At 36.9% G+C, this 26,851-nt stretch overlaps 1 protein-coding gene across 2 annotated transcripts in view; it reads right to left on the bottom strand.

The window, feature by feature from the left end:
- The window catches only part of KHDRBS2 (KH RNA binding domain containing, signal transduction associated 2), a 427,208-nt gene that overhangs the window by 241,236 nt on the left and 159,121 nt on the right, over positions 1-26,851 (bottom strand). For both annotated transcript variants that reach the window (XR_015708349.1, XM_087775407.1), the window contains exon 3: positions 1,737-1,853. Coding sequence is in view for 1 of the 2 variants with exons in the window: in XM_087775407.1 (XP_087631533.1) it covers positions 1,737-1,853 (117 nt within the window). In the remaining variant the exon portion in view is untranslated. The remainder of the gene's footprint in view (positions 1-1,736; positions 1,854-26,851) is intronic.

The raw sequence follows: 26,851 nt of genomic DNA, 5'->3' as shown, positions 1-26,851 counted from the left end.
AACTATTATCCTTCCCATGACCATTCTCAGCCTCTTTTGCTTGGAACTGGTAACAGTGATGTACACAGATCAGATAATTCCTGTCTCTCATTGTAATTGCATAGGGATTTTGTTTTCTTTTGATTTAGTAATGTTGAAATTGGATTAAGGTAACAGTCACTTATGAGGCCTTCTCTACAGAAGTTGCTTTCATCACTGCCATATTTAGTGCTATTTTACTTTAGAACTTCATTTTTTACACCATTCTCATATAAATGAGTTTCCATGAAGTTCATACTTAACTTCAGATTGCGCTTAAGGACTAAATACTCTATGAAGAGGAAAAAAAAACACCCTGAATTTTGTTTTTGCTGACATCCTGGCATGCTGGCACTGTTTGTTATAATCAGATGAAATTCAAATGATATGATGAGTGACTGATCTCAAAATCAGAGGACTTAGTTTATCTTATTTATGTGTATTTAAACATCTTTAGCTGGTAACAAGCCCTTCACACTCCCCTGTCTGGGCAATTGCTGCTCTTGGCAATAATAATCTGAGTGGGTGGCTGAGAATAGAGCTGGCAGATGCAGTACTGATGCAAATTACTGCTACTTAGCAGCACATGCATTCATTCATCCAGGGAGTAATTTTTTATCATTCCAGAAGTAAGCCAAAAGTCATAAAATATTTTAATTGTCAACACCTAGAAATAAAATTGGTAGCATAGTCAACATTTACTATCACAAAATATAATGTTAAATAGATAATTGAAGTGTCAGTATGCCCAATGTCATCAAGAAATCTCTGAAAAAATGAAATATGTTCTGTGTGCCTAACTTGTCTGTTTTGTGGGGTTTTTTTCAGTATAGCAGTTGGAGACCTCGTAATGCAAGTATGACTGCTGATATGTATTACCAAGACCAAATAACGCCAACCATAAAATCCTGATTAGTCTTTCATTTATTCTGGCATATGATTTCTTTCATTATTTTAGCTACTGAGAGGAATGACAGAGGTAATAGAAGGGAAAGCAGAATAGTGCACAACATTACTTAAGGCAATATACAGTTCAGTGAAATTAGCAGTCATTATTTCTGTGTTAACCATAATACTGCCGTTCTACAGACTGTAAAGTAAGACACCACAATGCAATCAGTACTTGTTCTTTGGATCAGATATATATGAAGATACCTTACCTTACAATTACCTTAGGTGAACTGACCAGGCAGTGATTCCAAACACAATTTTTTTCTTTTATCTATAGTGCATTTTTACACATATTTAAGCAAAATGTCCACTTTGTTATCTTTTTTAGAACTATGCCCTGAATAAATATTCAATCTTTTAAAAAAGTCTCATCTCTAAAGAAACAATAAACAAAAGAGAAAACCTATTTATGTACACCAATATTGCAGCAGTAAACTACATAAGTTATACTTTCTCAGGAGAAATGGACTTCTCTCAGAACAAATGAACTTTAAGCTGGATTCGCTTTTAGGTTAATTATTTAAATAACAGGGGTACTATAGTAACTGTGGTGGTCTACAATTCTATGGGAAATAAGCTTTGCATAGCAAGAGAAAAATTGTATTTAAGCAATTGATGTAACTTGAAAAAAGCCAAACAAGCCTTGGAGTCAGAGTCTATTACGAGTTTATTAATTGAGTCATTAATAAATAGACAGGCAATTTAAGTGTAACAGCTAAAGCACAAATATATTGACACTAATTGCAACCAGAACACAGACACAGTACCTTAGCTTTATCCCTCATGGATCCTTTCCCCAGGATGGACATTTTTGCACCTGTTTCTTCTTGTAACCTCTTCAAGGAGTTTCCTCTTGGTCCAAGCAATTTCCCAACGAAATTGAACTAGAACGGAAATAAGAGAACTATTTTAGACCAAGAAGTACTTTTTCAAAAAGTTAATAAAAATTTATAAACAAGCTGTTTAAAGGAGAAAAGTTTACTTTCCTTTAAAAAAAGTACTCCTACTTAGTTCTGAGCCTAATTCATTGGGATACAAGTCTGGAGAACCGAGGTATCCTCTTATCTAGCGTAAGAAAGGTAGTAAAAGCATTCATGGTTTATTTGAACTCCAGGAGGCTCCTCTCTGGGACAAAAATGGCCAGTGGCTGCTTAGGTTTAGCTAACTGCTAAACAAGATCTTTGCTTATCAGATGGTATACGTAAAACCCAGAGAATGCATACATCCTTTCCTGAGTTAGACAGCTTTATTGGCAAAGTAATATATTCTGCAAAGTTAGAGCTTTAGATGGATTTTTAGGAATTGATGTTTTACACATTGATTTTAAAATAAGTGCTGTTTTGTGTATGGGCTTCAAATACCTGTTTTGCCAGCAATGGAACAAATCAGAAACAATAGATCACTGTAGATACTTAAGGCTATTTTCTGAGAGGATTTTAAAGAGTGCTGGGCTTTGTCTGACATGCTGCTAATATTCTTAAACACTGCACAGTTCATGTGACACATACAACATTGTTTTTTCTGTATGAAGAGGAGAGATGTCTACATGAAAATCAGAGGACGGAACATTAAATAAATGAAGTGTTAATGTTATGTTGACACAAACTAGCCAAAAGGGGGGATTCTATTAAGTAACAGTGATTTGTTTATTCAGTAATCAATAGTCTCTTCAATTTATTATTTTTTATGCTTTCCAAAACCTTTTTAAGACTTCATGGCATGCTGTCTTTAGAAGTTGACTGGAAACCATCAGCACTTGCTTAGGATGTTGCTAAATTATGTTAAAGTCTGAACAGACAGTACTCTGGCCTGGCTTTCAACAAAGAATAAGCTTAGCCAAGGAAAAAGGTGTGTAATTGTATCAGCACTTCCTTGTTTTTATTTCAGAGATAAAGAATATGATGATAAGAAATAGCAATCAAGAATATCTTCCTGTCAAAAATACACCTGAATGTCTAAAAAGATGTGATAATATACCTTGTTTTGCATTACCTTTTATTTTAAAATGGAAAAAATGGGGAAATACTCGTTTCCACTTTAGCCAGCAAGAATATAACACCACAAATGCATCAGCCATGTTAGTAACAACCAAACTCAGAATCAACCCAGATACCCCAGAACGCAAGGTGGCTTTCAGTCCAGTATCTTAATTATAAATCACTTGTAACTTCCTTCAAATATTGATTAAACCATCAAAGAACATAATATGTAATCACAGGAAAAATAAATATGTAAGGTGAAATCTACTGCTACCTAAACCAACATAACTGATTTCAGCAAGATAACATGTACAGGGGGAACTAGTAAGTGGTAACGTTGCGGAAAAACCCAGCAAGCTTTGAAGCTCCAAAACAAGATTTTTCAAGCTTGTGTGCTTGCATCTTTTTTCAACTCTATCTGTTGATTTAGTAAAAGTTACCAACTCTTCAATAAAGCCTACTCCATTTTGGGGCAGGATTTAGAGATGATGCCCTACCATGGCATCAGCCGTACTATGTCTTGAAACTCTAGCTATGCTCCTTTCAGGGACAACTTAGCTTAGAAGAAGTTGTTGGCTTCAAATTGATTATTAAATTTCATATGAAAATAAACCAAACAGTGAGGAAGGAATGGCAAGGACTGAATTTTGACTTTAATACTAGACTTTGGACTTAATCTATTGACAGAAATAAGATTTCAAAAACTATACATCTTGCATATGTGAAGGTTTATTAGAGACGGCAAAGCAGACAGCAGAGCTTTCGTTCTTCTGCAGGGACCACCTTACCTGCAGAATGGCTGTTCACAAGTTACAACACCAAATCTTTTGTGCCACTTATACATCACGGATCAGAGAAGAACCATCTACTGCTGCATCCTTTCAGTGTCTCTTAATATTAAGAAAAGCTGCCCCTCAAAAGCTGGAAGAGCTATACTGCTACAGGAGTTTGGAGGAGAATACGAGAAGGCCAGCCAAAGCTTGACTCCATTTGTTCTCTGTATGGAATAAAACCAGTAAAATACATTCTATGAAGATTTATGCTGACCATTTGTATTTAAGCACTTCATAAACTGTCTAATAATTACCTTGACATATTGCTGCAAAGGAGCGGTATGGCCAGCATAGCTATGTACTAAGTGGATTTTAATCACTTCACAGGAAATAAGTGGCTGGGGATTTTAATTCTATTGATTATGTAGCAGACAGACATTCACATTTCATCCACGTTCTAAAAAATACATATCAGGAAGCAAGCAGTTACTTACAACTGAATAACTGAATTGCTCTTAATTTGGTTTTGTCTAAAGTGCACTGTATCAGACATTCAGCCGTTGTGCTTGGTCTTCCCAACATCACTGTAGGGCCACTGGCTATCATCAGTCTATAATCACAAAACTCCCGGAACTCTGAAAATACTGGTAGAGTAACTTTGACTCAATAACTTACAAAAAATTAAATCCTTCATGTTCAGATGTGGGTAAAACCAGCACACAAGTAAGAGAAAGTTTCAGTGAACAACACAAATTGTAAGAAATTTCTTTATTCCTCTTATTTATTTTATTAAGATACGCTGGACAAGAACCTGAGCAGAACCAATTTTAGTACTGGAAAGCTTAAGCTCCAGATACAGTCACACACACACACACAGCCAAAGCATACAGCAAGAGTAAAGGAAAATGTGGAAACTCAGGCAGTTTGACTGCATATGACGACCCTTGCTCACAAGCACACATTCCTGGTACAGCCACTGTAACTGCAGATCTTATTTTGCAAGCTTAGTTCCGATTCAGTTCCACCATGTGTACAAATTTTCTCCAAAGAGTAGTAGCTCTAAGTGTCTGGGATAATATCTGGTTATATTAGAAGAAGATAGCTGAGAAACGATGACATACAGAGTATTAACAGAGAGCTTTCATTGCTGGGGAGAAAACAGACTTTCACTTGAAAAATATGGTTATTGTTGTGTTACTATATGTTTTTATAGGTGGCTTAACTTTTCAATCATATTTATGAATGTGAGCTAGGCTTTCTGTGTGCTTGTAGAAACCCTTCCTGGTTTATGGCAAAGATTTTGCACATTATTTTCTTAGCTCAATACATCTTTTGAGTATCCACAGCCAGTCTCCCCAATGTCTTCCCCAACCAACATACACACGGTTTCACCAGGTTTACCTGCATCTTGTTTACTTTCACACTCCACCCTGCATAAGCAATCAGACTGTAAGGTGCCCAAAGCTAACACTCTGGCACCTCAGTCTCCATCAAAGTTTTTGTTCACAAAACTTTTTTTTTTTTACTCATGGAAATAGCCAAAAATGATATCGCACACATGGACACACAAAAATCATTCTCCTTCCCCAAACTATGCTGCTCCCATTCCTCTGCAAAGCTTTGGGCTTACACACTTACAGAGAATACGTACTGACAGTGTAAGGCATTCTGCTCGAGTCTATATGCTAGGACTGAATATTTAAAACCAAAGATTAGGTAGTTAAGAAGTATAAAGAAAATGAAGAAGTCTTAAGAACTAATTACATGAAATTTCTTTACCAAAAAACTGCCTATGTTAGTGAAAAGCTTAGGGTCACACTCCATGCATGAATATATATATATAATCACAGACTTGGTCTTCTCCAAACCCCCTTGCAGTAAAACTTGCTGCACATCAACACATCTCACTTGCTTCGGACTAAGACACTGAGAAGAGAATCCCTAAAACTAACCAGGTGTTGTCAAGCTGGATCACAGCACACACAGTGTCTCCCAGTGTCAGCATTTATTACGCTAATATACCATACATGGTTTCTATGAAATGCCAGAGTTTAATTATAACCTGTGCTGTAAACAAAATGTGCACAATAACTAGTTCTTAAAATATATCCTGCAGCTTACATACAATGTTGTGATAGTCTTAAGTGTACTGCAATACCTCAAGAATATCACCATGTGTATTTATTCTCATTGCCATGCTTGAACTTACCTTAATATGGACATGTCAAGTGTCGTTCTCAGAAGTCTAAATATAAGCAGAATTATCACAGAATTGAAATTAAACACACACACACATATTTATAAGCTGATATTTACATAACATCTGATTTATATAATGTTGCAAACTCAGGGAAAGTTTCTTCAGTATAGGAATATTAAAGCAAATCCCCAGGAGATGAGCGCAATGGGAGTTTGAACTTTGAAGTGGGCATCCAAGGCAAATAGACACAGCTCCACTATTTTACCTGTGTTGTATAAAAGACGGGTAAAAGAAAGATAGTGAACTTGTGCTGTAAAGAATCTGTAGCTAATACTAGAATATTTAAATGTCCTTGGCTCCTGGCATCAGAGCCTTCTCACTGTGGAGGAGCCCATCCCAACAGCAGCAAACAGGGCTAACAGAGCTAGGCAGATAGGTGGTGTTGACTTTCATCACTACCTCAATTTTTAATGCTGAGAATTATAATCAAACATTGAATCCTTACCTTGGTTGTATACACGGGACCCACTTTATTCTCAGTATGTGATAAACTGGCCTTTGAAAAGCTGACAGCCACACAATGCTCAGTTCTCTTGCGGGACTCATCGCACCAGTGGGCTGGCATTGCTGCTCTGCTTACGCGTGCCCAGGTACACTGTGAACTTCCCAAGCACTGGGCCACAGGCTGCAAGGTCCGGCAGAGTGACGGGGGGTGTCTGGCAGGGGGGTTCCCCGAAGCTGGCAGCAGCCTCGGGCCAAGAACAGCCACAGGCACTGGGGACACCGTCCTGCCTGCCCGGCCACATGGCACCATCAGAACTACATTGGAAGTTACTCCACCATATAGCAGCACTACATGCTCCCCATGAAATCTATCCGATCTAAAACGCACACCTGTCTTCCACCCCACCTCCCTTCTGCACATGGGGGCAAGAATGCTGGTAACCATTTAAGCACAGAATCATATAATTTGCTGTCATGTTGCAACATAAAGCTCTAACCTGCAGTTCTTTCAAGATTAACCCCCCCATTTAGTATTAGTAAGGATTTTGACTACCTCAGGACAGCATACCATAGGTATAACAAATCTAACATAGTTTACAGCATTAACATTCAAGCCTCAAACTAAATATAATGATTGATAGAAAATACATGTTTACATTTAGCAGAGTATTTGTTTACAGGTTTGATGTAGCCCAAATACATCCCTACTAGAACTGTAAGATTTCATATTTTATAAACACCATTTTAATTGGGTTTTACAACCAGAAACAAGGAATATGCTGGCCATTCAGAAAAAGTGTTTGTGTCAGTGACTGTTTCTGTTTTATATACAGATCAGTGTTCAGAACAGTAACAAAACCTAGATAAATAAAGAATGGGACAGACAAGTGTTTCCAGCTGTAAGATAAAGCAGCACAAAGCCCTAAACTGGGAGAATAAATTAATTTCGTCTAGAAACAGCAAAATAGAAACAGCACTGGCTTGGGCAACACGGAATAGGCTTGTTATTTCTCAGTGTGTTCTAGTCACCATTGCTATTCAGTCCTGTGCTAAAGAAAAGGGGAGTAGACAAAGATATTACTCACTCCTGAATAAAACCTTACTGATTCAGACCTGCTTATAAATTAGTTTTCTTCCGGTCATATTCTAGGATAGAACTATCTTCTGATAGTTCATTTATTTTAGAATAGTGTTTATTTTAAGAGGATCTCACCTTTTGATACACACAGGGGACTTCCTTTCACATTAAGGTAGCATTGGAAGATCAGGAAGACAAATTTTATTTTAGTTAACACTTTGCAAGCATGACAATGCCCATAATAATATGCTTTAACTTTTGGTCAGCCCTGAAGTGGTCAGGTGGCTGGACTAGATGATCATTGTAGGTCCCTTCCTACTGAACTAATCTAATCTAATCTAATCTAATCTAATCTAATCTAATCTAATCTAATCTATTGCATTCCCTTTCCTTCCACTCCATAGCTCAACAGATCCTGCGGAGTTCAAGTTTGCCTCCCTCTGTATATAGCTGCTTACCCCAATACCTCTTCAATATCTAGTACTTTTTGGCTTTTCCAAAATTAACTTAGTGTTGCATATAAGGATGCAATATTATTTCTTATTACAGCAATGTGATGTTTGCTGTCTCTGGAGAAGAGCTTCCAAGAAACCTATTTGGTAGGGCGGAACTTTGCAGGGCTCTACTTTAGCAAGGCATGTCAGGAGACAGCAAACAGCAGAAGCGGAAAATGAACGTACTCTTTCAGAGGGGCTCTGGAGATCTACTCCAAAGGACATGTGCTAATGCTTTTTTCAAGTATTGCACCACTGAAACTTCACTGTAGCAGTCCCAGAAGCAAAGGAGAAGGCTGCCCTTTCCTACAGAGCTCACTGGGTCTCATCTCTTCATTATGCTTTGAACAATAACCCGATGACAGGCCGTAGGGAGAAAAATGGAATCAAAATTAAATGCTCAAAGGGAAAATACAGCTTATTGAAAACTCCGGGCCAAATTCATTTCTGGTTGACATCAATAGAACTACCTCAAGAATAAATTAAATCCGAGTAACAAAGTTAGAATCATTAAAGCTACTGTGACTAGAAGATTTACCTAAGAAATAAACATTTTTTATTACACATTTTTTTATCTTGAAAAATGCTCGGAGTTCATATTTATGGTGTGCTTGAAGAAGATGCTGCAATATTTGTCTGGCTATTTACTAGCTCATAGCAAGCATCTAAATCTACAGTAAAACTGTATTTTTGGCATAACTCCATGAAACAGATGGTCAGCAACTCCAGACAAACATCTTCCAGATACAAGTCCACATTGAGATAGCAAAAATAGCCCCTCACTTTTCATTTTTAGCAGTTTTCTGTCAGAATTTGGTAACAAATTGTGGCATTTAAATAAAGCAATTTAAATGAGCCTTAAAATTAAAATAAATTTTCTGATTAAAAAAAAATTGGTGTCTGATGTATCTGTATTCAGTTAAACTTTCTTAACTCAGGAAAATTTGAATAGCTGTTTCTCTAATACATGGATTAGCAGTGTGATTTATTATAATCTGCTAATCTGTCAGACACATTTTATTTTGTGTGATTCTGTTTTTAACTCTGATGTGAGGTAATTGAGGAACAGCCAAGGAACCAATTAAAGTTGTGGATTTATATTAAATCTGCAATGCATAAGTTTAAGGGGTTTATTATTTTAATTGCAGAGATATCCAGAGAGACTCATTGTACCAGGCACTGCACAGACATGCAGGAAGACTTGATCTTGACCCTGAAGAGTTGTCAAGTATTTTCAAAAAATCAAACAGGCCTTGTTGAATGTATGTGGCTACTACTGCTTATCTGGAAGGTCAGGGATTGATTGCAGAAACTACTGCCATTAAAATCACTGGGCTCGATTATGAAAGTGAGTATTACTCAAGGTAAGTGCAGCAGGACCAGGTTCTGATGACAGGAGGACCATGCCAGAGCCTGCTTTTTCAACTCAGAAATGGGATAGAGGATCCTAATGTCACATTTTATCTGTGGCTTTTGACTTTCTTATAATTATTCTGTAACTTGGTATAAACTGCTTTTTCCTAAGCTTATCCCTATTTGGCCAGCCCAGCTGGGGTGGTGTGGGAGGTTGAGGGCAGACAGGAATGGCTCTCAGGTTTCTTTGCTCATGGTGGGGGGGTTAGAGCTCACAGCAAGTTAGTCACCAGTCAGAGGTCCCAACCCATGCCTACAAAGAGTCGGGAAGTTCTTCAAGGGCTGACTGCTCCTTAATGGAAAGCTGTTCAAGAGGAGGAGTATTTTTAAAAACTGCAGAGTATGCTGAGCTAACGATGATTTTGCCCTTGTATTTAAGTCATATTCTGTTGAATCAAGGGCAAGGGGCCTCCTTAGGACAAAAAGCCACCTGTCTTTTAACATTCATCCTAGCCAAGCCTGAAGTAGTCAACCTTTACTATTTAGAAATAAATAAAATACAAAGTAAGTTATAAGGAGTTCTTGGAATTGTGTATCTAAGACGGCTCATGTGAAGGACATTATCTAAACCGATATTTCTACAAATGCTAACAATTAAATAAGTTTATATTGAGCATATGCACAGGTATGGAAATAGGTACTAAGACTACAACACTTAAAAGCACAATCAACATTTGGCTAATTGGGCTTATTACTCCCACAGATACACAATTTACTGGTCACAGTAATAAACACCATCTGCTCTTTGCTAACTGGCAGCAACCTACCAACTTTTTTCTAACTTGAAGAGTTTGGAACGTAAAAGGAAGATCTAAAGGAGTTGTAATACAGTGGGATTTCCAAGCACATCATCTTACTCTTACTGAGCTGAATATGATTTCATATTAGGTGAAAGATTTCTCTTTGCCAGATGCTATATTTGCAGAATTACATTCTAAGTCAACAAGAACCAGGATAAGTTAGGGTTGAATACACAACCATAAAACTAATGTATCTTTCCCACGTATGTTAGTGATACTGAACTAGTAAAATGTAGCATAAAACTCAAATTTCTTTTCAGTCAAGGAAATTATAACAACAGTTAATTTGGACTCAGTATGTTAATGAACTCATTTAACATACATGCATATAGTATCTAATTTTGTAGACAGCATTGTATTAAATCACAAATGCTTTATGTTAATCTAATTAAAAACTCTGTTAGTCAACTTGATTTTGCCTTTCGTTATTAAAGTAATTATACTTACAGCAGCATTTATGTATCAATTTACATACACCAAGCACTACACAAACATAAATTTTGTTCTCAAGTCATGTTCATAATCAAAGCAAAGCATTACTTTAAATTGATTGACATATGCAAACTCACATAGCTCTATGGAAATTAAACTAGCCTGCGAAAGCACTCAAAAACATTTTACAAAATTCTGGTTCTTCCTCCTCCCCCCTACATTTTCTATACTTGTTGTTGTTGTTGTTCTTTATTACTAAGGACAAATGCAAGAAAATACAATCTTTCTTCCTTGTAGCTCATTACCTTCTACTTTTTCTACGCTTAGAGAAGAAAACCAAGTATCCTTCAAGATTTTTTTTAATGATGACTTGGCTGATCTGAAGTGGTAATGCAATAAAATATTTTAAGAGGAGCAAAGCATTCCAAAACAACACTGACAAGGTGAAAACAGTTAAGTAATACTGTGTTAATTCAAAGACTCGAACTGGTACTGAATTCTGTTCCCAAGGTATTCAGGGACGTCTGTCTGATTCATACTTAAATTTCAACCATGTTTCAAGTGAAAATTGTACAAATTCAAGACAAACAGATATTGTCCTCTACTTGTCCGTTCAATCAAATGTGGCAGGACAGAATACAAACCCGGACAACGCAGAGTAAATACTGTTAGCTATATTGCCACTGTTCATGAGCTTATTCTAAAAAGCCACATACTGCAGCACTCTGTTCCAAGAGCAGGCTGCACACTAACCGAATAGACTCTTTTTCATAGTTTTTTTGCTCATGGTGATGAGCTTAGGGAAGGAAAATAACCAGCATTAACTCAATATCTAGCACAGATGGCTTTCTGTTGGTTTACATAGTAAACATCCTGGGCACAGAAAGACCCTCTCCATTCTCTGAAGTGATACTGCCCCAGCTTCCTCTATAGAATGCAAACCAGAGGGTCTGCAGAACCTCCTCCTCTACAGTACACAGGGCTAATTGCAATAGTAGTAACCAATGCAGCAGATCCCTGAATTTACATTTCATTTAACACTGCTGATTGTAAAAACAAGCTTAACATATAGAGAGAGAGTAATCACTCTGTAATTTGATACAAATGTAACAGATTTGCTAACTGTGAAGAATCAATCACTGTGCTAAATATGCATACAAGGAATGTGATTCTTTTTTCCCATTATCAGTACTTGTCAATGTTTATAATTTGCCAAGTTGATAGCCCATAGTACACTGTAATTGCAATTTGGAATACCTACTCACTCTCATCAAAAAAATAGAAATTATAGAGTTTTATAATATTTGAGCATCAAAAGCATCTAAAGACCTGAGACTGATTTGTAATGCTTTGCTGATGGCATTCCCTTGCAAGCAACATAACTATGCTTCAGACTTAGTTAATGTAAGACAGAAAAAAGTACTTTCAGGGCAATACCTTGAAAGAACAAGACATACTGTACGTGACATATGAGCTGGCAATTGTGAGCTGGAGGGCCTGAGTGGCTTTGAACAACACAGTCTGCAATATCTATCAGTCTTGCCATTACCACACAACAACTCCAGAGTGAACAAAACTGTGGCTGGGATGCTCCTACCTGATAAAATATTAAATGATCTGCTAATTTATTTCACTTGCACCTTTCTTCTTATCCCCACACCCCAGGCTAAGATCTGATTCTCACTTAAAAGAATATTATAGAAGTAATATTGAATTCTCCTCTAACACAAGATTAAGAAATGCCTCGGGTATATTTAATAACTATCTAGTTTTAACGTAATATTTATTCCATTGTAATTACCCTGCTTCAGCACATCTACAATCTTCAAGAAGGATGCATGTGTTTGCAAAATATGTATTAAAGATAGCCACCAATGCAAAAAAAGGCAGTGAATATTTTCCATTCACCTTGTCAAGCCAGTATGTCCCCAGCTCCAGCTGTTCAAGGGAGCTGGGAGTGTTCTCCTGGAAGGGTTAAAGTGACAGAGTTAGCCATACCCAAGTAATTAACTTGGTATCTAGGAAGATGGTTCAGCCTTTGAAACTCACTTTCACGTTGGCATCTGACCCAGTTGGGTGGCTGGTGTCTATGTTTGCCGAATTTCAACGCTCTCATCTGCCTTGAGCCTCAGTCACTCAGCACGGGCTGCTGTAAATCTCCAGTTTAGCTGCCTCATTCATTTCATTAACTGCGTGAACTTTGGTATCTCACACATGTTTACGAAATTCCTAAATTCCAGGTCTGGAGCTAGGTGTTCAATGTCTAGATTCTGCAATGGACAGAAGAGCAACTTCTAGTCCTCTTGGGAACCTGCACCTTACAGTACTCTTCATGTTCCTCCAGGAAATCACTGCATTCAAGTTCTTTCATGGAGTTATGAATGATGAAATGTTTTGATTTCCAACTCTCAAGCATTTATACCCTAAGCAATCCCTTATATTTGTCTGTCTTCAAATGCTGTAGCCACTGAAATGAACTAAAAACCCCACAACACATATGTGACAAAAAATACGTGAAACAATAAGCAAAATTAACTTTTAATAGACACTGGGGGAAACTGTAAGTGTAACTTTATGTGAAACATTATATTCTGTGGAAATCTCAAAAGTCCTTTGAAGTTTTTAATTTAATAAAGACCATATACATCTTAAATCATTTAGATTATAGCAAAGCAGATAAAACAAACTGATACATTCCTACAGGTAAAAACTAAGGATCTGTTCCACATGTAAGTTTCTGGGAATATTTTCCCACTGCAAATTCATTTGAAAAACAATCCTATTCCCCTTAAAATTGAATACATATGTAAATAATATTGCACCAAAATAAGAACAGACCAGTGCACTTCAACCTGCAACAACAATGAAATCAATAGACAACTACTGATTCGTGTAATCTTCTCTATTTAAAATGCTATACAATGATGTTGACAACCTAGCAAATGTACTCTCACATTTTAGCAACATCCACAAAATCACAATTAAAGCAGTACATATTTTCATCATTAGATTCATATGAAAAACTGCCTTATGAAAAGATTATTTTATTTAAAAGCCAGTGCATAACTTTAAGTTCCATTTAAAGCATCTAAATTCGTAGATATTTGCCTCAGATGATAATTTTCATTTTTGCCATGTCTCTTCTTATGGCATGTACCATCCTGTGTTTTGTTTATAATTACAACAGCAAATGGATATTTCCGAATGTATTTTAAAAGTATAATTTCCAGACTAAGGTTTGTAAAATGCTTGTAGATGTAGAGCATGGACATTACATGTTGTTTGGTTATTCTTAGGCTTGTCCATCCCACACTCAGAATAACAGAAAGCAGCTGTCTTTTTAATCTTTAGCAAATACAAAACAAATGGAACTCCAAGAATGATAACAAACACGGATGCCCAAATCCTACAGGGGCTTTCAGCTGGTGAATTCCAGTGTCACAGCAGTCAAGCCTGGTGAGCCTAGAACTTTACTGTTCTCTAAGAAATACCACAGAATATTTATCACATGAAAGTTTCTGATTTAGTACATCCACACAGAAAAAGTACTATGAGAAGAAAAATGAAATGACAGGAAAAATTACTGTGAAACATAACAGTAATAAATGAGGAAAACGATTGTTCTGTGAAAATCCTATTTCCAAATCATGGAAGTATGGAGGGAAAAAAAAAAAAAAAAAAAAAGAACTGAAATATCTTATCTTGGATGTCTGTCTGCAGACTACAGTAGGAAAAAGGACAAGTTGTGCAGAGAAACTGCTAGCCCCAGCCAACTTCATTCTTTGATGTTCTCAAGACAGCCCAAGTGGAACGCCTGAAGTGACAACATGCGATGTCCCAGCTACCATGACATGGACAGAGACCTGTACTGGTGGCTCTGAAGAGAACGTGCATCCTGTGGACCTCATAAGAAGTCTGTGCAGATTCCAAAGACATGCTAGTGGCAGCAATTTGCAGTCCTCATATAGAACAAAAATGAAGGAATGCTGGAGAGAACTTCTGGAGGCTAAATGTAGGTCATTTGGGAGCTGAAAGCTGGGACCTACACAGCAGCACTCCTTGCAACATCCTCATTACACCATGTGCAGACTCAGAGAGAAGGGGAAGCACTAAAGCCAAGCTGCAATGATGTGCTGAAATAACAGTTTTAGGAGGAAGAACCGAGATTCACCTGGAACTGAGGACATGTCTAGGATAGGGAGAGTCTTTACAAAAGGAAAAGATGTAATTTGAAGTATAAAGGATCCAGCTGTGGATATGCCTAAAAATCAAAGAGACTACATGTGCAGGAATAATATTTAACTCACTTAAATATTACTCACTTAAATATTAGAATCACAAAAAAGATCTTTTAAAAATCTGAAGTTGTATGCAAATAAGGAAAACAAAAATGACCATAAGCTACCAGCCTAAAATAATAAAAAAAACCCCAAACAACAAACAAATCCACACAAAACAGGTAAAAGTTTGAGCAACAACTTGGAGAAAATATAAAAAATGAAAATAAAATATTTTTCAAAGATTTGGAAGCCAGACAGAAAGCTAGTAGGGCTAACAGCTGTTCAGGCTATAAAAGGAGTATTCAAGAAAGATGAGGTCAGAACACAAAAACAACGCTTTTTCTCCATTTGGGTTCATAATAGAGGAAACTGTGACAGGTGGCTGGGAGGAAGGTAGTGCAAGAAAAATTTTCTAAGAATTTCCAATTAAATTACTAAAAATCAGAATAAACGATAAAATTAGTGAACAGGAAAATAAACATATTAGAGAGGTGAACAGCTGACATGGCTATTTTAAAAGGAAATAATTCCTCAGCAATCTATTGGTGTTCTCCAAAAACCAAACAAACATGGAAAAGAAAGTACGCTGATACCATATACCTGATTTCCAAAAGACATTCATTTCACAAGGTCCTTTATCAAAGGCTCGTGACGAAACCAGGCTGACATGGGATGAGAAGGAAGGCCATCTCATGGATTAAAAAAGAAATGTTTAAACAATAGGAAAAATTTGGAGTAAATGGTCAGTATTCACACTGGGAGGAAGTCATTAGTTGAGTCCTACAGGGATCCAGTGGGAGATTGAAGCTGGAAAAAGTGAACAGTGAGAAGACAAACTTTACTGATGATGCTAAGGTAAGTCAGGGCTCTGAAGGCAGGACTGGCTATAAAGAACTAAATGTTATGATACTTGGTGATAAAATGACAGATGAAATTCAATGTAAATAAATGTAAACACATCAAAAACCATCCCCCCTTTATAAATAAAATGATATGCTGATTCTAACTCCTCAGAAATTATATCAGGAAAAATAACAGCTCAGTGCACAGTAGTAGTGAAAAAAGCAAATTGTATGTGCTATGTTATGAATTATTAGGGAAGGAGTAAAGAAAAAAGCGGAGAATAGCATTATGCTACTTTATAAATCAATAATACCATACCACCTTGAAGACTATTTACAGTTATGGCCTCTCAATTTCAGAAAGGCCATACTAGGACTGGGCAATTCGGGCAAAAAACCTGTGTTTCTGTACAAACAGTGACTAACTAGGAATCACTGAGTGAGTCCTGAGCTACGATTCTTCATTTTGGAAAACACAGCTGAGAACTACAGCAGATCTCTAAAATCATGAGGAGGGTGAGGAGGGTCAATTGGACATGATCTCCAGAGACTCCTCCAGGACAGAAACTGGGGGACAGAGAAGATCCTAGCAAGCAGCAGTCTCAAATCTAGCAAAAGAAGACTTTCTGCACATGATCCCTCCAAATTTGAGTTTTAGAAGCAACTGACAGATTCATCAGAAGAAACTACCCTGAGCTCAAGACATCCTTGTTGGAAGTTGGGATAATATTTTGGAGACTTATCTCTGCACAGTTTGACTGTACTCACATTCATTTTTGGGTGTCCAGTGTTGGTCACTGCTGGAAGAGCTAAATCACAGCAGAGTAATGTTCTTGTTATAAGGCACTGAAGTCATGGCATGCAGTAACTGGATTATAATGTAATTTGCAACATTTTGCAAGAGTTTGCGATAGTCAGAGATAATCTGTGTGTCACAGTGAAGCAAGTATTACCCTCTTTTTACTTAAATCACATTCTATTTTCATCAGGTGTATGGTCACCAAAATGTTACTATGCAAAAATCATCAGAAACAAAAAAAGCAAAACTATTTTGTTCATATTGTATTCTACTGCAAAAGTAATTACGTTTTTATGCAAAATTTCACTTTGAGATGTGACACAATATTCTGCTTTCATACTTTACGCATATACATGGAATTTTTCTATTTTAGTCCAAACATAATTGTCTTAAACAGATATGATAAAAAAATACGTATTTGCAGCATGCTTTGATCCAAATATAATCTCTAAAGATTTAATTTTTGATACAATTTTTGACAGTCATCTGGAGTTGTATCTACAAGATTTTGTTCAGACATAAAGACAGCAATTTACAACAGCGATAGCTATTAAATAAAATACATTCGTCATTTAAATAAATTATAAGCCCTGAAAAAAACAGCGGCATGTTTCCTTCCGCTGTTCAGTGGGAGCTGTCAATGTGTATTGTTTATTTCACGCAGATAGAATATGATGAATAAATTAATTCCTTATGTTTCTTTAGACAACAACATATACAACCAGGCTGAAGACCTAATCCTACTTCCCTATTTGTTCAGGAATGATCATATTTTCATGAACAATAAATTGATGTAATGTAACTAATATGGATGTAGCCCTGTCACAGAATTACTGCTCAACACTCAGATTCTTATACATCTCACACTCGTATTATCTGCTTCAGATGGAAAAAACAAGGAGAGTGCAGAATGGGGTTCTCCCTGTTTTTTCTTATTGATTTACTAAAAATACAATGATTAATTGGTCTGATGTATACTTTATAAGAATTAATCTAATAAAAAGTAATTATTAATCTCTTGTAAATATGATTTTGAAAGATAGCAGTTTATAGCCTTGCTATGTAGACAAAAAATTAAAAGCTATACCAAAATAAATATATTTGTGAAACAGCCTTTTCAAGTAGCAACATTAATTGAAGTTCCTTCTTTTTACTTTGTCATTGAAAAGCATCAAATTTATCCGTGATACAACAGAATTCACCATGACAGAGTGAAGAAGTGAAAATGTGTTTGATATTGGATGCAGACATTAAGGTTTATCTGTAAAATATATGTTTTTTAATATTTATTTTATCTTTATAAGGTTTTGAGGCAATTATGAGCCATAGGTGAGAGGTAACTGGCAACTCCTTAATAACTGTTTTTGAGAGGTAGTTACAATGTGATGAAGAACTGGTTATTATTAACATAAAAGCAATCAAATTGGTTTATATAAAATTATAAGATATGGAGATGAGCAATGAGTCAAAAAGAAAGTGACTCAGAGATGTTTACAGCACTGGATTTATGACAAATCTTAAGAAAACATGACAAAAATATCCTTTCACTATCACAATTACTCTTAATTGGCACAATCTGAGTCTACTGTATACTTTGGAGAAAAATATATGCCATTAAAGAAAATTAATGAAATATTCAATGTACTCAGTTACTCTTATTTTCATGTAAATGGTTTTTAAGTGCTCTGATGTAAACTGCTAAATGACAGCTTTCAGAGCTAATCAATATTTTTTGTTTTATACTAAAAGGAATTTTTTAAATGCCATTGACAGTAGACCCGTATGTATACAAATAAGTGTGTGTATCTTAAATGAACTCCATCAAAAATCTTTTACTGTAATCTCTCATTTTTTTATAAGCAGAGCACAGTCCCTATTGACCTGAAAGCTAGAGGTAATCAATGTGCCAGTGTCTCTGAGCAAAATTTAGTACAGCATATCTGAAAACAAATACTGTAAATCAAGCACTAAGCAGAAATAATAATTTATTAGGAGCTACAAATACCTTCCTATTCTATACAAAATGGTTCCTTATAACTGAGATTTCCCTGTACTTCTGGAAAATGCAAGCCAGAAAAAAAATATACCAGTTAACATATTCGGCATGTTTCCCCTTTTAAGCAGTTTCTTAACTCTTTGTCTTAGCATGGATCATTAGCAATTCTAACACGTTTAGCTAATTACTATGAATTCTTACTTGGTTAAAGTGACTGTACACAGCTAATCAGATCAGTTTCCTTTTAGTTGCAACTGCAATTTCAATCCCATTATCCCATTAAAAATAAAACCCACTACATATTCAAATTATTAGAATACAACACTATTTAGGACAAACTTCAGGAATAAAGACTCTGTTCTAGTGCTGCCAAACAATCGATTGCTGTTTAATTTCATTAATTCCATTTTGGCACAATCCAAATTAGTTCATATAGATATATACAAGGAAGGTAAAAATTACCAAAAGTTAGTGGGCTATATTACACTCGGGAGCAGTGTCCCAAATGAAATTGTGTAAGAACCATAAACTGGAGAATTTCAACTTTAAGCTGAGTAAAATATACATTACACAGCATATCATATGCAACACAGGACTGTTTTCTATGTTTCAAAGATTCGCATTGATGAGTTCCGGCTCATTTCATTCAAAATAATTGCAGTGTAATGACCATATTGTCATTACGTGTCTGTGCAGATTTGCAAAACCCGTGTTTACATTGCTCTGCACTGAAGCAAGTGAGCAGAGCACCACTCTTGGTTCCACAGTCAAACAGCTCTTGCTTCTGCCTTGGCTAGACTTTTGAAATTATTAAACCACTGAGCAGACAAGGATGCACAGGCTGCATATATGCACGTACACAGTGTCAGGAGACAAACTCAGCACTGTACTTGGGCATCGGTAATGCTAACATCGTTAAAACTGTCCAGGCAAGGCTTTGGATCAGTTAATGAGCCCTCTCCCACACAATCTCTGAGCGGCCCTTGGGAATTAACTGGGCCAGGAATGATTTCCAAGATGCATTTTTTATGAAGTCATCTTGTTACAGGGGATAGGAGAATTAATGCTATGGATGTGGCTAGACTGTAACAGCTGGCCGCAGAGCCTAACAGGCATTGGCACCGCTTAATTTGCTAGTGTAGATGCAGCCACGTGCACTTTGGTTACAGTTGAAATCCAAGACCTAAATATTTATTGTCTCTGCTGTACTACAGTTTCATCTTGATTAGATTAATGTTATAAGACTCTTAAAACCCTGTGAAATGTTTGCATTAAAATAGAATTTCCTATATACAAAGTCATTCAGTGTTTAAAGTATTACACATAAATATTAATCACTTAAGTCTCTTTCCCTGTAAGGCTGAAACAAGATTATCGATTACTATTATACCCTTATGAGAGAGAAGGCATGAACTCGCTCCTTATCCTAAAGCACTTTTTAAAAACTGTAAGACAGGAAGCTTAACATTCCAAATAAATGTAATTAAAGTGTTTTGAAGGAAGAACAAAATATGTCTCTCCCCTCTCTACCCAGCTAACTCAACCACCACGTTACTGTGAGCTGTAGCAGCAGATTGCAAAAACAATTTGGAGTGCGTCACCAAACCTAAGGAGTTTTGTCTAACCACATCTTGCAACACCTTCGTAATAAAGTACACTATCTCATTAAACACAGGCATTGTGTGAAATGAAAAACATGCAATTCAGTACAAAAACCAAACAGAGGCAAAGACCAAGAATTCTATGGATCAAGTGAATGTTAATTTGTGTATTTTGGAAAACAATATGAAGTAATATTTCACAGTGTCTGAATGATTCATCATAGGAACATATTTAACCTATTATAAATCTCCGAATGAACCTATTAGAAATACTTAGATGATTCAGGAAAACTGCAGAGAAGATGAGTATATTTTGTCTTCCTGGATGTGCTGGGTACAGGCGCTCTCAAGATTCTAATGAGGAAGCTAAGAAACCACAGAACGGGAGGTGAAGTTTCTTGTCATGGACTGCACTCAGGTCAAGAGTTAAGGAAGATTACTGGAAGAGATGGACTGTCCCATGCCAATACTGAGGTTTTCGCTACAGATTTTGTGTTACACAAATCGCTTAGGCAAGGAACAGAGCTTTATTTTGATCTGGACTTTCAAGGAAACACAGAAATTTTGGCTGCGTCAGAATACCTGTGGGGAGTGCTGCAGCTACGGAGATTATGGCTTCTGGTGTAATAAACCCACAATACAGATAAATGGGAAGGCTGAAAGCAACAGGCAGACAACACAGAAAGAGGACTCTTAGGAGTAGCAGCTGCAAGACATAGGGCTAGCAGGTGGAAGGCTTAACCCAGCACCCATAAAGGTATGCTAGCTATTTAGTCTGCCACTGATTTCATCCAAGTGATGACAGCCTTAACTGCAGACAGTGCTACTCAGCTATACACCTGAGTATAGCCAGTTTGAGGACATCTCACAACTCAGGATCAGGTGTTGCAATCACATCTTCTCTATATTTAAAATGGCAAAGAAAATCCAGTATGAACAACTGCTAGATGCCCCCATGGAAGAAGGTGCTAGTTAAAAGATTGAGACTTTGTTTACACAGTGGTATTAAAAAATGTATTTAAAACAAATTATAACGTGTAGCAGTTAAACTGCATTTAGCTCTTGTTTGGACACATTTACTCAGAATTGATGCGGTCTTAATTTGAATTAATTTCTGAACGAAATAAATATAGAACTAATTAGGACAACAAAATTCATTGCACTTAATTTTCCTAAGAATCCCAGAGCAAACATGCCTCTTTCATGTCAAAAAGTGTAGAAGCCTAAATCTTCTGCCTTTTTTTTTTTTTTTTTTTTTTTACACAGGGACACTGAGCACCTTATAAACCCTTTCTGACACTGAAGTTAAAGCCATCTTAAACCTTATTGAGAGGAGTTGATTATTTTGCAGTACTGAGTGATAAATTAACAGTGTTATTTCTAAGACAAAACATCACCTTTCCACCATAGCTAAATGGGAAATTTTTCAGCCAGATGGTATAGGTTTTGGAAAGTTATGCTGTGTAACAGAAAACATTTGGAAAAAAATTAATTACAGCAATCACTGCTAGATCAACTGTAGTGTTAGTCAGATTCTTTAACACTTATTTCATGTTCACCATATTAACCTCTCCCCAATTCAGAAGCATCAATTTTTTTCCTTAAATAACAAATACTTCTTACTTCAGTGAAACAACATAATTATTAGAGATGAAGACACTTCAACATAAGGCAAACATACTGTAAGCATATCAAATAACATTAATGCAATTTTTAGGAAGAAAAATTAATTTTCAGTAAACAGTCTTAATGAGGAAGCATAGAGATTTACAGCTACGATACCTCAGGCTTAAAAAATACAGCATCTCTTTCAAAAAGCACATATCCTACTAAGAACCTGATTATCTGTACTGTACTCCTTAAAGAGCATGATTTTCCTTACCAAGCAAGTTATTACGTTTGCTTTCTTTTCTGATATGGGCCTCGTGACACTAAGAGAAAAAATGCTAAACTAGAAGTAGGAAAAGATCTCCCCGCAATAGAAACAATACCTACCAATAAGCCATTCAAAAGGCTTAACACAAAAATGGTTTAAAAATCAAAATATCTACAAAGGTTTTTTCTTGTTGCTTTTTAATTGCACTTTACACCACTTTTGGGGATTTAGTTTTTGTTTCAATTGTAAGTCTTCCTACCTTTCTTTCTACCTTTTTTCTCCAAAAGATTTGAAAATGGAACCATTCAAAATGAGTAACTTCCACTGCATGAGAAATTCCATTTTTTTTTTTTCTTCTCATAAAAGCAGAAAAAATAGTGAAACAATTATTAAAATATGAAGTAGGTTTATAAATTGCTCTTCAGGGATTTTAAATATTTTCATGATTTCAATAATTATTTGAAATTTGATTTTTTTTTTGTTTCAGGCTTATATTTTTATTATTTCACATTATTTTATGATTTCATGAATTTAAATTAAATATCTCATATGTTTCATTAACATACCTTCTTCTCTTCCAAGAAAAAGATGTTTCAGTGAGTACTCATTAGAAGCTGTCACAACTTAAATATTCAAACATATTTCAACTATGGTTTTGTTTCATGTTCTCAGACAGTAGTAATGCACTGCCATGAATGGTTTAATATGTTTCAAATGCAATTATAAAATCAACTAGAAACAGATTTTTTCAATTTTTAAAAAAGTAATCTAAGTAGTCTCCAAAAGAACACAGTTACTTTTTAGCAATTATCTAATGCACCATTAGCAAGTTTGCTGATGATACCAAACTGTGAGGTCCTGTTGACTCTCTTGAGCGACAAGAGGCCTTGCAAAGGGATCTAGATAGAGTGCAGCGCTGGGCACTCATTAATGGAATGAAATTTAACAAGTCAAAATGACAGATTCTGCACCTAGGACGGAGCAATGCCGGGCACAAGTATAAACTGGGAGAGGAGTGGCTGGAGAGCAGCCCTGCAGAAAGGGATCTGGGGGTGCTGGTTGACAGCAGGCTCAACAGGAGTCAGCAGTGTGCCCCGGCAGCCCAGAGGGCAAACCACATCCTCCGGGGCATCAAACACAGCATAACCAGCCAGTAAAAGGAGGTGATTATCACGCTGTATTCAGTGTTGGTGCAGCCTCACCTGGAGTGCTGTGTGCAGTTCTGGGCCCTACAATTTAGGAAGGATGTGAAGGTCCTTCAATGCAGCATCCAGAGGAGGGCAACAGAGCTGGTGAAGGGGCTGGAAGGCATGTCCCATGAGGAGTGGCTAAGGACTTTGGGCTTGTGTAGTTTGGAGAAAAGGAGGCTGAGGGGCGACCTCATTGCTCTCTACAGCTTCTTGAGGAGGGGAAGTGGAGAGGGAGGTGCCGAGCTCTTCTCCCTGGGATCCAGTGACAGGACGCATGGGAATGGTTCAGAGCTGTGTCAGGGGAGGTTTAGACTGGACATTAGGAAGCATTTCTCCACCGAGAGGGTGGTCAAACACTGGAACAGGCTTCCTAGAATGGTGGTTGATGCCCCAAGCCTGTCAGTGTTTAAGAGGCATTTGGACAATGCCCTTAACAACATGCTTTAAGTTTCAGTCAGCCCTGAATTGGTCAGGCAGTTGGACTAGATGATCGTTGTAGGTCCCCTCCAACTGAAATAGTCTATTCTATTCTATTCTATTCTATTCTATTCTATTCTATTCTATTCTATTCTATTCTATTCTAATACATATTGCTGTAAAAACTCTCACTTACTCAGGCTCAAGAACTTTTTGTCTTAACAGTGATGGTGTTCTATGCTTTGTAGTCAGAGCTTAAGTAATGGTCTGCTCAATATAAAGAAATAACTACATTTTTAACTTTAGAATTTATCTTTTCTCATTCAAGTCATGGGATGATTCTTATGAGTCAGATCTAATTTGCATAGTTATAATATTATTTTAAGCTTGGCATTTCAGAGAAAGTTGTTTCACAAAGCTCATGAAGAATAACATCATATTTCTGATGCTGTTGTACCCTGGTTCCCTACACTCTGCACTGCAACAGCCCCAGTTCGTAACCATGGCCCTCATTACTGAAAGAACTTGCACGTGTTCTCTGAATGGGGACTCCATCCCATCTCCACTGTCAACAGAACTTGCAAGAATTTGGTTGTTTGTAAATTGTCTGCCCCCTTTAAGATGCAGCTGAAATTAATAAATACAAGAAAAAAAAAATTGAGTGGGAGTACAAACTGGAAGATAATGAATGTAGACAAGTTTTCCTCCCTTAATGACCTGGCTTGGATAAAATAACAAAACCCCTGCCCAATTCTACTCTCCCCTCTTTGCAGTCATGGTTTTGTTGTTATCACAAAAAGAGGGCATTTTTTATTATTATTTTTGACTTTTTTCTTTCAATTCCCTATCTTCTAACCTAGGCAAGTTCTGTGAGAATAGCATTTGGCTTTGATTTCCATGTTTGGTACACCTGGCATGAATCTCTAGTCCTCAACAAATTCCTGTATATCAAAACTATTTCTTGTTGTATTTCTAATTGGCTTCATTCAGAGCATGGTAAAAGAAACTGGCTCCCGAGGAAACTAAGTCAAGGACAGCTTAAGGGAAAAATTGCCAATGAGGACATTTCTTGACCTTTTGCCATTCTTTGATTTCTGAGCCTTTGCAGCTCCAAGTCTCTGCCCATCATTGCACAGTTTCAGGCAACCTGGAACACCCTTGATACAACAGCTTTTTTTTGAGAAGAAAATAATTTTTCTCTGAATAAAAAGCTGTTTGAGAGAAAGGCAGCAACCAGTTTTAGCGATGCGTGTTCAGAAAAATCAGTGCACAGAAGTACTAAGCTGTTTCTGTAAGATCATTTCCTCTGCACGGGTTCAAGTAAAGAATTGGAGAATGGAATGAAGATAAAAATGTAGGGCAGAGAAAGGGCCACTAGTATCTGGAACAACTTGGCTAGTCAAATGACAGAAGACAACTAACATCACAGTGTAGGCTATCAACTTATTTTTATGATTAAAAAAAATAAAATAATTATCTCTCTTCCAGCAATGTGCTTAATGGCCTCAAACCCAGCAAATTTAAAAGATGCTGCAGAAGCTTGATGCCTCAAAGCATCAGATCCTTCCTTTGAAAACTGTCCAGAACAGCTGGTCTTGCCATTCAGTAATGCTGTTTCATCAAACCTTTCCTTCTTTGTATGAAGGAGTATCTTCAATAACTTTTCGAGTGTTCTTGAAAAGCATGTTAAGCAGATAGCAGACAATATAAAGGCAAATAATTTGTGAAGGAATTCCTTTCCTGTAACGCCAATGATTATGCTAATACAGCATTACAAGATAAAGTTCCATCATATAAACGCACATAAAACAGACATTCAGCTATTCATGGCCATTAAAATGAATTCATGTTAAGCAAAGATCTTTCATAGGAGGTCTTGAAAACACGAGGACTTCTGTAATAATACACTGAGACCCTTTTTAAAAGAACAGTAGCTGTTTATGTGCTCTTCTTGCCAATGTATCATCTTCTCATTCAGCCCAATGCTACACTTCAACCTGTGCTACCTCCGAACACCAGCCAGTTGCTACTAATCAGTCCTGGGGTGATGCCATTAAACAGTGTTGCAGATTTACACAGCACAATCTGGTTCATTCTTCACCTGCTCTCCACTGCCTCAGTGACCTCTGGGGAATCATTGTACTTTACAAAGCCACTGTGGGGGTAGGAAAATACTGAGCAGTAACCTTTGCCTATCTGCCAACTAGTCCTCAGCAACAAGAATCCTGGCAGAATGAGAGTCTGGATGCGCTCTTTGTAGAGAGTATTTGCTGTCCTTCAGCACAGCAGTGCTATCTGCCACATTTTGTACAATTTTTGGAAAATTGAGTGGCTCCAATACTGACACTGCTACAGAAGCACCGCAAAAATAATCTTAGAAATCCCAAACAACTGAAGCCAGTACTCGAGGAATACTATGAGGCCGACAAAGTGTTTCTTAATTAAATACTCATCAATCCTGATGTCATAAGGATGCTCTTGAATTAAGATATGATCTACGTGACCTTTCGATTTCTATGCTGTCTATTCCTCATGGAGAGTTTCGTTCACTCTCCTCTGACTAGATAACTAAAATCCAATAACTGAATGATTGCTGGCTTAATTATTTGTAGTTTTCAGATTTCTGAACAGTCTGAAGCGAAGCATAATTGAACTTTCTATTGACTAGAAAAAAAAATGTCATTACTCTGTGAATGATGTAATGTGCCTAAACCCTGTGGTCCACTACTATATAATTAATCCTTTTAATTCTATCCCTCCTTTAACAAAATTGTTTGGAACATCACTCTTAAGAGCGAATCTTGTTTCCCAAACTAAACTGACATGCAGACTTCCATGGCTTTAAAGAGGACGTCATCCCAAAAGGTACAGTTTACAATATCCTTGAAATTATAATATAGACATATATACATATTATAATACACACAATAACATATGTATGGAGAAGATGGCTACTCATGGCTTGGATAAGTGCACTCTGCACTGGGTTAAAAACTGGCTGGACGGCCGAGCCCAGAGAGTGCTGGTGAATGGAGTCAAATCCAGTTGGCAGCCAGTTGCAAGTGGTGTTCCCCAGGGCTCAGTGCTGGGGCCGGTCCTGTTCAATATCTTCACTGATGATCTGGAGGAGGGGATCGAGTGCACCCTCAGAAAGTTCGCAGATGACACCAAGTTGGGTGGAAGTGTTGATCTGCTGGAGGGTAGGAAG

This window comes from Nipponia nippon, unplaced genomic scaffold (assembly GCF_047370975.1).
Source record: "Nipponia nippon isolate SJK-2023a ecotype South Korea unplaced genomic scaffold, ASM4737097v1 scaffold_4, whole genome shotgun sequence".
Classification (NCBI taxonomy): domain Eukaryota; kingdom Metazoa; phylum Chordata; class Aves; order Pelecaniformes; family Threskiornithidae; genus Nipponia; species Nipponia nippon.
This window is presented reverse-complemented; position numbering and strand designations above follow the sequence as displayed.